Source organism: Coloeus monedula, assembly GCF_965178545.1.
Source record: "Coloeus monedula genome assembly, chromosome: 4".
Taxonomy (NCBI): domain Eukaryota; kingdom Metazoa; phylum Chordata; class Aves; order Passeriformes; family Corvidae; genus Coloeus; species Coloeus monedula.
Genome location: NC_138784.1, coordinates 3,242,033 through 3,255,568, shown reverse-complemented (window position 1 = coordinate 3,255,568; position 13,536 = coordinate 3,242,033). Strand labels below are relative to the sequence as shown.

The window sequence follows — 13,536 nt, the reverse complement described above, 5'->3', positions numbered from 1 at the left end:
TACAAAGCTCCAGCCCCTTTACAGCAGACTTAGCTGGAGAGAAGGAGCCAGAGAATTAATGGCTTTACCAAAGAGAAGGAAAAAGACCCTCCAGAGCTCCTTTTACATCACCAGCCCCAGCAACCAGAACTAAACTACGGCTAGAGTTTCAAGAGCCACAGTGGATTGACCCTGCAGCTTGCAACCACCAAAAGCAGGAGGTCCCGCTCCCACCACAGGACTACAACCCCTGCAAAAACCCGGCCAGGGCCCAGCGAGCAGCTGGGATGGTGCCAGGAAAGGGGCAAACCACAGAGGCAGAAGCGTGGCTGAAGCGAGGGCTTGAAAGGGAGCGAGATCTTCTTTCTGGCAGCCAAAATCCTTCTGGCAGCCGGCAGCCCCCAAAGCAGAGCTTCGTGTTTCACTGCCCCCTCGGCAGTGCATGTGCTCTCCTTCCCACCAGGCTGAAGGAGTCAGCTTGACCACACTGATGCAAAAACCAACAAAGACACTCCCCCTCCGTTACTGAACCAAGATAAGTTACTGCAGGGAAGAGCTGATCCAGTGCGAGTGCACCCAAGGGTGAAGAGCTTGCACTGTTCAAATCAGATCAGTCCAAAAACTACACTAAACTGGTGGCCTAGCCCAGGGTAGGGGTCCCTGAGGACCATTACGCCCCTCATGTTTCTAATAATTTGGTGTTAACTTTACATGCTGCCTTCCCCAGCCAGCCCTCAGCAGTCCTACCCCGGATAATACCAGCAGCTTTGCTTTTTCAGTGGAAAGCTGGTGTTTTAGTTAAGCATTTATAGTATATAAAGAGTTTGTCAAGAAGTTGAGCCAACTCTGAAAGGAGTTGCCACATTGGGCTGCAAGACCACCTCTGAGCAAAGCAAAGACCTTGACTGCCATCGGTGCTTAGTGTAGAGTTATTCCCCCGTCCCTTGTAAAGGCGGTCCATAAAGCCCCCCCAAAAAGCAGAAAAATGAGTGTTCTGCCAGTAAGCAAACTGCACTCTCACCACTTTTCCCCATCAGCTGTTTGCTGCTCCTCACACAAAAGGCTGCAAACCCCTCCTAATTGCAGGAGCCTTCCACCTAACAGACCCTGCTCTCGAGGCCCTCCTCCCCAGGAACTGGGGGAGAACTGGGGCACAATAGGAAGGAGACCGGCTAAAGGGAATAGATCTGTTAAATTAACGCATTTTCTGTCAACCAAATCAGCTGCCCCTAGTGCTATTGTTGGTGAAACAATGGAGACCCCAGGAATGGGCACCCATTAAAAGGAACAAGCCTGCTGAAAGGATACACTCTGAGGCACAGCCTTGTGTGTTTAACAGGATTCTCTACTGTAAGGAAGGAGGAATCACTAGGCTGCATTGTTCCCACCACCACAGCAGATGCTGTTGCTTCTGGTAACGAGGAGGGGGAGAAAAAATTTTTTAAAAAATTCATACCTACCTACAATAAGGTTTACACGATAAACTTTTAATTCGGGAATTTTACCTCCTTGGCGGTTGTCATTTCTACCCACAGCCCTTTTCTTGAGGAGATTTTTGCCTGAAAGAAGTCTATGAAAGCATCCATTGCCATTACAAAAGTTAATTCTTCACCCTTCATGCAGGCACTTAACAGATGCCAGGGGCAGAATGGCACAGCTCTGCCGGCATTATGCGCTGGGAGAGAAAGACCGCAGTTAAGCAGGTCTACATATAAAGCTGCAACACTTTAAAGGTGTTACTTTTAGCTGGTTTGGTCAGAGCAAATTCCACAAGGAAAAACTTTTGAGGCCTAATTTAGAGGCGCTATGCAGAAGTTTAAATCGGCTGATTGAATTGGCACGGCTTTTTTTGTGGTATTTGGGTCTTCTTAAGCGAAGCAAAGTCATATTTAAGCTCCTACACAAAATACTATTTTTTTTTTCTAGTGGGGAAAGACTCGCACCTGATTATCTTAAATCGGTCTTAAAATAAACTCAGCTTAAACTGTTAAACTTGTGGGTACACAAACACTTCAGCTAACACCAGGCATGATTTTCGGTGTCAGCTGTGCCAGCAGAAGAATTGCCTATACTAACACCACATAAATTCTGTAATATCAGCCTCCATGTGCTCCATCGAATCTCTGAAATTCTTTCCTTCTCTTCTGCCTTCGACTGCTACAGTCATTCCCCAACTCCCCTGTCACCTAACTCAGATCCATTCAAAATGTTGTTGTCAAAATAACCTTCCTTACCCATTGTTCAGACACCCTTTGGCTTCGTGCACTCACTACTTGTTCCTTTTCATAGGCTTAAGATAACGTTTTAACTCACATTATCAGCCTCCTGAACCACCTATTCCTTTTTTGTTGTTGTTTTTTGTATCCAATTACACTAGAGTATCATTATACAAAATGTAAACACGAGTGCAAAAGTTTAAGATCTGCAGTTGGGAAAGATGTGACTTGCATTTGAAATGGAAACTGATACAATGCTGCCCAATTCGCAGACCACTTGAAACAACAGCTCTGAGAAGTATCTCTCTGCCTCCCCCCTCCATTAATCTCAATGAACTCTAGAGCCCAACACGGACACGTAGAGTGTTAATGATTCTATTATGAACAGAATAACCAAGACAGCAAAAGCGAAGACCAGCAAAGCAAGAGCTGGCGCTGGAGCAGACAAGGGGAGAGGGATGGGGCACTGCAGCAACTGAACCAAACAGCGGATGGGACAGGTAGAAAGAACAACAAAACCAGTATCAAGCCTTGATTTTGTTTTGTTTTATAAACAACAAACACCCAGCTCGCACCCTCTACTCTGGTGAAGCTGGTGCTGCCCAGGGGAAGCAGAACCATCACAGAGTGACCGTAGTACATATCCCAAATTCACACAGTGGTCCATAAATGGGTCTCTCCACACAACAGGACCAACACTTTCTTTTCAGTCTATTTGAATTCCATAATCTTTTCCAACCCTGTCTACTCTTTGTACAGCACCTCTCCCTGCACTGCCAGTTACTCCACCTTTCCTCGGACAACGTGTTTTTCCTAAAGCAAGGTGCTTCACAGGAGAGGGAAGTTTTAGTGAGCAGATCTATTGTTCGCTGCTGCTTCAGTCACTGCCTGCTCCCTTCCATTTCAATGTTGCCCACTGTGAACAGGCAAATGGCAAGAGCGACGGACGTCCTCATGACCGAACTCTTCTACTGAAAAGGCATTTAAACCCAGAACTACCCTCAGTGATCACAGCTGACCACCATGAATTCACCAACATTTTAATCAGCTTGCAGCACCTTCTTGCTGCACTGATCTTACTTAGATTTTAAATTCTTCTGCTCAGAAACTACCTGGCCATCTCAACTATCACAGAGCAGGATGAGGCCCCAGTAGACGTTGTATATGCTACTGTAATACAAATAATAATGCAGCACCAGACCCGAATAGCTACAGAGGGGTGAAGGCTGTACCCGGGTACCGTACCCTACTGTCCGTGTAATTAACCCCATACAAGCCACTGACAGAACAGGAAGGTTGTGCCATTTTGATGTCATGGATCCCAAGAGACACACCCAAAGGGCAGAGCAAGGGGATCCACAGAGAATTTTCAGCAGGACTTAACGTGATAGGACAGCAGAGGTCAGAGCATATTTGGCCATCCTGTTCTCACTAGGAAAAGTTCTTTTCAAAGTATCAAAATTCTAACCCTCTGTTTAACACATTAATTTTTTCTTTCTTTTAAAGCTGTATCTGATTTGCACAGATAGAAGAAACCCTGTTCTCTGCTCTCTCCTTCTCCAGCTCTCCCTCTCTCCACACTCTCCCTCCTCCTGGGGGACCCAGGGGAGCAGTAGCAGCCGCTGGTTTCTAACAGCCACATAATATTCCTGACAGAAAGAGCCTGTTCAAGAACTGCCACGGAGATACCACACTACAGAAGGAAAAAGGTAGGCAAGAGCAGCAGTGCCCTGCCTGTGGGTGGGAGGAATGTACCTAAAGCCAGAGCCAGAGCCTGAAGTGCCAGGAAGGGGCAAGAGGCAAGCTTAAAGCTGTAGTGAAGTTAACAGCAGAGGCAATTTGCCCAAAGGCGCTTTTAAAAACCACAGGAAAAGATTTATGTTTTCCCTGTGTAATGTGGCTTTTCCCCCTTTTCCAAATAAACTAAGTTAACAACAATGTTTTGACTATTTTCAAGCACGTTCTGGAAAGTCACCTCCCCTCGACCTACCCAGGCAGAAGTTCCTAAATGTTTGAGTCCACAGCTCCTGGGAGCACATGCCAAAGAGCTGGGTGGCCACGCCACACTGGCTCCTGTCCAGCGTTTCCAAGTTGCGCTGAAATACGGTTGAAAACGTTAGATATTCTCCCAATATTTTTGATACAAACAATCCCCACAGCTGCCAGGAGGATATTTCAATTGCAGAGGGGAAGGGCACATGGCCAGAAGACACTTTGACACAAGAGGTGTCCCACATTACAGTCCAGTCTTGAAGAGGGAAATAAATCACTCCCTATCATCACTTGCACTAACTTGACTGTGGAAAGCATCCTTTCTGTCCATCAAGGCAATGACAACCAAAAGAAATGACGTGCCCCACACAGCCACACCTCCTCCTGCCGCAGTGCTGTTAGAGTAGGTAAGGACAAACTCACTGATGCAGATTAGTTTGATGCAGGGAGGTTGGATCAGATGACCCAGTGTGGTCCCTCACAACTTTACCCATCCTGTGATTCTGTGATTTTACAAACCACCAAGAAATATGCCATGACAACCAAGCCAACACAACTAAAAGAGCACTTTTGAAGTGGCATGAAAGTTTTGTACAGCAGATGGCTGACAAGGCAGCCATTTAAAAGCCGGAAGAAAAAAAAACAACCAACCCACCCCAGAAGGCAGAAGTGCTCTCTGCCATCCTCAGATCCATGTAAAAACACGGCATGAAGCCGAACACGTCCCGAAGCACCCGCTTCTGTCCCACTGAACTTTTGACCTGCTGGCGGTGGCTGAACCCCTCCTGAGTCCATTGCCGGGTGATGCTGCAGCAGAGATTTAGAAAGACGAACCTCGTCAGGCGCCTGCATCTGCCAGAGCCAGCATGAGGGCCAGCTGTGCCCAACCCCTCCCCAAACAATGCCCAGGGTCCAGCCTGATGGATGCGCCTCTTTCTTTCTGGACATCCCTTTCCCTGCAGTCTCTGGCTACACACCGGTCCAGCAAAAGGAAAAACAAAACATTTGCTTCCCAGGTTCCTGCCATCCAGCTGCCGGTGGCAGCCCCGCATCTGGCAGCCTGGGAGCTTCATTTTCTTTTGGGCCAATAAGTAGAGGGTAAAGGGTTTGCATTTATAAAAGTGAAGAGGTGGAAAAAAAAAAAAGAAGATTTCCATTCTGCCTCTGTATATTACTAACGACCCCAAACTTCTCAAATACCCTCAGCAAATCTGCTCGGCATGGGAGCGATGGGTCTAGATGGCCTATCATTACAGAGTCTTCCAGCTAGCTATGGACAGATCCACCAGAAGAAAAAAAATATCGGGGGGAAGGGGTGGGGGGGAGGAGGGCAGGAGGGGAGAAAAACAAAAAATAGCTAGGGCTTTTTAAAAATGTCCAACAGAACACCACAAATTGGAAGATCAGGTTTTGTCTGGTTTGAGGACTGCAGGGACGGTAGCTGTGAAACCTTAACCTCACCCGCCTGCTGAAATTGGAGGGAGAGTGAGAGCAGGGGATATTTGTTTCAAGCAGAATTACGGCTTGTTTAAAACTTTTGCCTTTTGTAACGATGTTGTAAGAGTTTAGCACCAAACTCCCCACTGGAGATACACTGGTATCAAAAACAGCAAAGAAAAGAGCCACCAACCAGAATTTAAGCTCAGAGGAGCTCAGTTCTCCTAGGAAGGAGAGAATATCCAACAAGATCCAGCTGCATCCAGCATAAGACAGAGTTGGACAAACATCAGCTGTGAAGCTCAAGGAGTTTGAGCATGACCATCCTCCAGCTGAAACCCTCTGAGCCTGAGATCTCCTTTTCTCCTTCCACATACACAGATTGACTCAAAGCACCCATTTTACTCTGCATCCAAATGGATTGGGGTAATCACCCCTGGGTTACACATGAGGGGCAGTGACTCTTGAGGGGAGGGGCACTCCTTAATCCGCTGGTGTTCAGCCACAAGCACAGCTCCCCACAATAAACAAAGCTAAAGCAAGAAAATATACATGAGCACAGACTCACTTTTTATGGCTAGCTAGGGTTTTATTTCCCCCTAACATGTGCTTTAAATCCTAGCATCTCTACAAACCCCTAGAAAAATAGCCACCTCCATTTTATTCAGACACCCCTGAAACTCAAGCATGTCTCAGAGGTAGCAGTGAGACAGCCAGAAGGGGCACTGACATTATTAGGTCAAAAACCATGGAAGAAATCTTCCTTATGCAGCTAAATAAAGCACAAATTAAAAAAAAAAAAATCACACAGAGCAGTACTCTTAGAAAAAAGTGTAAGTCTCATAGCTGGCCATTGGTTTCAAACCAATTTGGGCAAGCTCTTTGTGCAAAGATCTGTTCCCAGACACCCCTGAAAACAGCGATGATTCTGGAACAACTACACCAGGCAAGAGGTAACAAGATGGTGAGCTTCAAGGAACGGCAACTTTGGAAACTGCTCGAGCTGGGCTGCTCACGCTGTGCCGGGGAAGGAGATTTACTCCACGTGCCTGAGGAAGCAGAGTTCTGACAGCCGCATCCGTCCTCTCACAGCATCCCGATTTTAACCGCAATTTCCACCGACCCTCGAACAAACGCCATGGTTTAAAACCCATTTCTGCCAAGGGCTGCAGGCCATCCACGTGCACGGAGCTTTTTGGCGATGTTTTCGGTGTGCTGCTTCTGCTCTGCAACACCCCCAGCACCAACGCGCCCGCACTCCTCCTCCTGCTCCCGGGCATCCCCCCCCAAAAAAAAGCAAGTTAATTTGTTCCGAGTGATGATGTTAACTCCCCCAGCCTAAGCGTGCTCCGGGAACCAAAGGGGAGCCCACATTTACTTCATTTGTGAAGCAAGCCAGATGCTAATTGCCTCCAAAGGTGAAAGGCTAGTGCCTTGGCCCTTTTATCATTGTAAATTCAGGTTCCTTCAAGACTTTGCGCTGCTGGGCCCGGAGAGCCTCCCCCTTTAATGGTTTGGCATCAATAGGAGGGGGAGGGGAGTTCCCTGTCGCAAGAAGTTGCATCATTGAGAGATCTTATCCCCTTTCAAGATTTCGTACCGCATAAGGGATTCCCCCTCTTCAGAAATTCACATCCTGCTCGAGGAGTTTTGCTCTTTAGGACTCCGCGCATCCCATTGAACTTTTAAGCATCTTTGGAATTCGCATTCACGGGGCAATTACTGTCTTTAAAAAACACACGCCACCACGTTATTCACCCGGTTTATTGCCAACGCGCTGGCAAGAATAGCTTTTCACAGCAAGCACAAAAGATTTCCTACCAGGACACACTTTGTTTGTAACATTTGTAGCCAGCGCACAAAATATTTACGGGACATTAGCGGCGCACATGAAAACAAGTAAATAATAATAAAAAAAAAAACCCCAACCCAAACAACCCACACAAGAAAGTTACACGGGAAAACGGGTAAGAAGGTACGAAAGCGGAGAGCTTTCCCTCCGTGAGGGACAGGGGCGGTGGTGAAGGCACCGTCGATCCCCCGGCGGCTCCGCTGAGCCGCACAATGAGCGGCGCGGTGCCCCGCGGAGCTCTCCGGCCTCGCCGGGATGCGGGAGAAAGGCTCGGCAGGACCCTCCGCGCCCCCCACCCCGCGGCGGCACCGGCCAGGTGGGGACCCCCACCCGCAACAAAAGGAGCCGACCCGGGCACAGCTGAGCGGGCTGGGGAAACCCCCCAACAACAGCCGCTGGCACCCCCGGGGGAGGTGGGGGGTTACCGGCCCGGGCCCGCCTCTCGCCGCCACCATTTTGGGCACGGGGGACCCACCGCGGGCTCCGTGCCGCGTCCGTCCCCCCGCCACCTTTGTGTGCGGACACCGGCCCGGCGGAACAATGCGGCCCGGCGGGGCCGGCCCCGCTCCGCCCGCGGCCGCCCCCGCCGTGCGCCCCGCCGGCCCTGGAGCGGGGGGCTCCTGCCCGCCGCCGCCCACCGGCGCCCGGGACGGGCGCGCCGAAAGTTTGCGAACGCGCCCCGGAGGGACGGGGAAGTTGCCGGGTCCGCCGCAAGCGGAGGGGACGCGCCGCGCTGCATCACGTCGGAATCCAGCGCCTCGCCGGGGGCCGGGGGGTGCCCCCCGCCACATCGCGGGGCAGCGGCAGCGGCGTGCGGGATCCGCCGGGCAGCGGGGGCGCAGCGGGGACGGCGGCGGGGACGCAGCCCGCGGGCTGTCCGGCGGGACGGGGCGCGGCGTCCGCGGGGCTCTCACCTCGATCTCGAAGTCGGGCAAGCGGAAGGCGGTGCGGAAGAGCGAGCAAAAGTGCGCGATGGCCGGGACTTCCCACCAGGAGCGGAGCTCGTCCAGCGCCACCGCAGCCGCCGCCTCGGGGCCGCCGGTGCCGGCTACGCTGCCGCCGCCGCCGCCGCAGCCGCCGTCCTCCTCCGGGCACATCTCCCGCGGCCGCCGTCCGCCCGCTCGGTCGCTGCCTCCCTCACTCCGCGGGCGGCTGCGTGTGCCGCCGCCGCTCGGCGCTGCGGCCCCGCCCGCCCCCCGGCGCCACGCCGCTCAGCGGCCGCCCCCCGGCGGCCCCGCGCTGCCCCCTCGCTGCCGCCCGCGCACGGGGCGGCTCAGGGCCGGCGGGGGCGCTGCTGCTGCCGCTGCCCCCCCTACCGCGGGCGGCCGCCGCTGCGCGGGCCCATCCTCACCACCCTCATCACCCTCATCACCCTCATCCTCCGCCTCCCCGCGCCGCCGCCCGCGCCCCGCGCAGGAACGGCCGCGCCGCCGGGAACAGATGGGCGCGGGGGGGGCGGCGCGGGCGGGGCGGGGCCCGGGGCGCGGGGGGCGTGCCGCGGGGCCCGAGGGCCAATGGGGAGGCGCGGCCGGAGCGGAGCGGGCCCGGCGGGGCGGGGCGCGGGGAGGGCACAAAAGGCGTGAGGGCGGGGCGGGCGGGGCGGCGCGCGGCCGTGCACGAGGAGGGGGCGGGCCCGGCGCTCATCACAACAACAGGCCCACGGCGCCCCCGACACGCCCACAGGGGCGGGGCCGGCGGGCCGGGGCTCCCGCTCGCTCCGGTGCTCCCGGTCCCGGTCCCGGTCCCTTGGCTGGTCACTGGGAGCGCCCGGGAGCTGCCGCGGATGGCTCCTGGTGCAGCGAGCCCCTGGGAATCCCCCAGGGTTTCTGCTGTCACTCGTGCCTCTGAGTGAGGGAGCCCGAGCGGCGCTTCTTGTTCTCCGCATGCGGCTGCGCGAGGAGCCGCACAGCCTCCTGAGTGTCACCCGCACTCCCAGTCCCTCCATTCCTCCTGAAATGAAGAGCGACGCTGCCCTGTTTTGAGTTGCATTAGGGGAAAATATTCAGCAACAAATAGGTATTAATGACCTGCTTGTGGAACTGCCTTAATGGGACCGAGCTTCCGTGAAACACCAAGCAGCTGTGACTTTGTGTGCTGTCACTGCATCCCCTGACAGCCTCTCTGTGGCCACCACAGTCCAGCTGCAAAACAGGTACAAAGGATCACTGTGCCCAGCTGCCTCGGCTCAGGGTCCTACCTCCAGTGAAACCTCTGTAAAACTGGTGTTCAACCACAGTCACGGCACAGCAGAGATTTGCCGAGCTTAGGCTGTGGCTGGGGGCAATTCCTTCAGAACTGGACTAATCCCATGGGCTGGTCTTAACTAGCGTGGATGCAAGGAAGCAGTAAAATGCCTGAGTTGGAGTGGGAGGGGGATATCCCCTTTCAGGAGCAGCCTGAAGATCCAAGGGGGAAAACACATTGCAGATATCCCACTCTGACTTGGAGGCGTCAGAGAGGGAAATGCTGGTGGCCTCAGTCAGCGTCATCGTATTGCTGCTGAGCTAACACCTGCTGACATAAAGCAGTCTGATTTCAGAGTCTCCAACAAGCATGTACTTTTGAGGTCTCCGGGGTTTCCTCTCCCTTTTTCCCTTCAAAATGAATATATCAACAGAGAATAAGGTGAAGGTGTAAGCTCGGTGCTGTGTCTCAGGCCACTGCCTAACAGCCTGACTGGGGAAAACTGGCTGAGCATGGGAACAGCTAGTTTAGAGAAGGAACAAATCAAGGAGCAGCAGTGTGGCTCAGCAAGAATGAACAAGCTCTAATTTCATTGCCCTTTTTCCTATCGCGGGATCAAGGGATACCCAGTGAAATTGGAAGGAAGCGAATTTAAAATGGTGCAAGGAAATATTTGTACCATGTGTAATTAACACATGGCATTTGTTACCATGAGCTTTCATTGAGGCCGGGAGATTAGCAGGATTCAGAAAAGGATTAGACATTTACATGGACACCAAGAACATTCACGGTCACATTAGACAGGATATAAATAAATTTTAGAAGGGATATAAACTGTCAGGCTTCAAGGCACAACATAACCACTAACTGATGGCGAGAGATTAGGGAAAAACTTCCCTTGTGGGCGGGTTCTTCTATAATTGTCCACTATGGGGTTTCTTGCACCTTTCTTTGAAGTATCAGAGAGTAGCAACTGTTGAAGTAAGAAGACTGAATTAGGAGGGCTACCAGGCTCATCTGGTGTGGCAACTGCTGTGCTCTTTGGGGGGTCTGTGAGGGTCGCCTGAGAAATGGAGAGGCAAAGAGGATGACACAAGAGGTACCACCAAGCCTCTTTTTCTTCAGACCCAGACCTTGCTTTCCTTTGCTGTAAATTTCACTCAGGAAATAGGTTTCCTATGCCTCCCCCACCAATGTACACTGTTTTTTAAGTGGTTTATTAGCTATCTTTCTAAGTTCGGCCTTTGCATCTGTTTTCCCTAAAAGCTTTTGACTTAGTTCATTTATTGTTTGAAGGAGACCAATATGTTATACTGAAACCCTGACTGTGTTTCAAGGCACAATGACTGCAAGACTTGATCTTGAGCAAGACAGGATCTGATCTCTTGTGTATTGTGTCTGCCTGCACTGGATCGAGCCAGCTCCAGCTGCACTGCAGTAACTGTGAGAGGAGAGGGCAGGCTAACTCAGAGCACTCTGTCAACATGCAGGATCACTATAAAGGACCAACAGCTCTGCATGAAAAATCTCGAGCACAGAGATCCTCGGGCACAGCTTCCTCTGGGCCAGTTACAGAATTCTACAGCATTACCTAATGCCTAATTCTTCCACAGAGCTAACTTTTGGTCCCCTGGCCATGTAAGGGGAGTTTATGTTGCATTTCTGTCTTGCTCTGTGCTGGCATTCCTCCCTGAATTCCTGTAATGTCCAGCCGTGGCTTATCTTGCTGCTGCATCTCGGCTTGTTCTTGACACTAGGTCAAACAGCTTTGTAGTATCCCCACTCTCTACCCTGCTAAGAACTTTGTGAACTTTAATGAAGACTCCTAATCTCTCTTTTTGTCAGAAGAGCTACGGTACCAATTTTGCCTAATGTTTTTTTGAATTAATTTGGCTCCCTCTATCGTCCCCATTATTTCTATTGGACTGTGTTTTCTCTTATAATGTTCTTTTTATTCCAGGATGCTGGGGGCTGCCCACAATCACTTAAGGCTGCTTCCCTTTTCTAGATTTTTACACTGTTCTTAAATTACTTCTTTAAATTTCTTATTCAAGCACAAAAATCTCTGCTCTCCCACTGCTGTTCAACAGTGGACAGAGATTTGGTGAATACACTACTGTGTTTCCTCTTCTTTGATCCATGTGCTTCTCTTCCAAGCCACCTTTGGTTGTGAGTTTCCTGTCCATAACTAACAAAACCAAAGCCTGCTCTGGCCAGTGTCCTTTCCAAGTATGCTATATTCTTCTTCTGGACCAAATTTTTTTTTCTAAGCTGTTGGTAAGACTTCCCCTACCACTGATTTTTTAGCTCAATATCCAACCCTGGCTGCTCACTACCTTCCATACTTACACTCCTCTCCTGTCTTCTGTGCTTTTTCTCTTCCTTTCTTCCCAGACTGACTGAGGGTTGAGTCCTTGTGCCATGTAGAGCCACACTGAGGCTGATGGACCAAATCAAAGCCTCTTGTTTTCCTTGCTCCAGGTCATCTCTAGATTTCCAAACTCACTTTCATGAGAAAAAAAGAAAAAACCCCAAACAAATTCAAAGTGCCAAAAGCAAATTAAAAAAAGGTTGTAGATCTGCAGGGACTGCATGTTCCTAGTCTTGTATGACAAATAATTTCACCTAAGAACAAAAAGAACAGAGGAGTGTTCTCCACTTTCTCCAGAAACACCTGTCATCTGTGCCTGATCTAAAGCTTAAATGACAGGTAGATTTCTTGTAGCCTGCTTCTGAAAGGTAATGGATTACTGACAGGCACAGGTCAGTTCCTCGCTAGCTGAAGTGATATTATCATTAATAAAGATCTCTTTTAAAGGGACTCTTGAGTTCCTTGCATTTCCACCACCCGGCTTTAAGCTAAAGCCTGGCAGACTATGTTCCTATAAACTAGGTTCAGTAGGAACTGCAGTCTTCCCTTGCAAGGACTCAAAAGTACTTGCAGAAGGACCAACCAAACCTCAGACTCTGTTCTTACTGGCAGCATGTTCTCAGAAGGACGTGGCTTTGGGAAGTTCAAGTTTTCCTAATTCAGGGGAAATGATTTAACAATAGATAAAGCCTAACATTTCTGTTTCTTCAAAACAGAACTTTTGCATTTCTGGCTGTGAAGAGCTTCATCTCCCTTTTCTAGCCTGTCTGAATTTTACTGCTTCCTTCTTTGTCTTGACCTCCCTCAACATCTATCACCAGCAAATCTCACTGCCTTTGCTTCTCTTTGCTGAGTTATGGAGTAGAAGACAGATGTGATTTCGCCTCCTACTTTCACCCCAAGTTACTTCTTCCTTGTAGGATTCTTCATGTTTTGATCCATCTTCAAGTTGCTTGTTCCCTTTTCAATGCCTCCTGAAGAGATTTTGTGGTTTACATAGCACAGTTGAAAAGCCTTCCTGAACAGAGCAGAGGCTGCAGTACTCAGCCCTGGGAGGTCTGGCAGGTGACCCTGGATCTGCTTTTCCTACTCAGACAACAAATCAAGGAAACTGAGGCACACACAGTGAAAATGAAGGCACAGATTTTTCTGGGTAGTGCTGGAGCTAGAGCCATGGAGGCAGCCAGGGGGATCACAGAAGAGGTGTGGAAGCAGATGAGAAATTTTGCTTCTTTCAACTAAACCAGGAGAGTCAAGAGAAAAAAGCCACGTTGCATTTTGATAATTACTTCTTTTGAGCCACTAGTTATGATTTCATAAGAAGTAGGGAAAGCAGTGGCACACAAGATGCATGAAAGCCAACAGGAGTGGTTGAAAGAGAGCAAAACAGATTTGACGGAGGACAGCACTGTAGTCAAGAGACTGTGTAGGATGAGAGAGATACAAGGGAAGCAGGGGATGAGAGAAGCTGGTAAATACACTGAGAGGGGGAAGTAAATACATCT

At 50.6% G+C, this 13,536-nt stretch overlaps 1 protein-coding gene across 2 annotated transcripts in view; it reads right to left on the bottom strand.

Moving 5' to 3' along the window:
* Positions 1–8,582, bottom strand: part of CECR2 (CECR2 histone acetyl-lysine reader) — a 93,702-nt gene extending 85,120 nt beyond the window's left edge. For both annotated transcript variants that reach the window (XM_082281019.1, XM_082281020.1), the window contains exon 1: positions 8,391–8,582. In XM_082281019.1, the coding sequence (XP_082137145.1) occupies positions 8,391–8,573 (183 nt within the window). In that variant the 5' untranslated portion in view covers positions 8,574–8,582. The remainder of the gene's footprint in view (positions 1–8,390) is intronic.
* Positions 8,583–13,536: the final 4,954 nt, after the last annotated feature.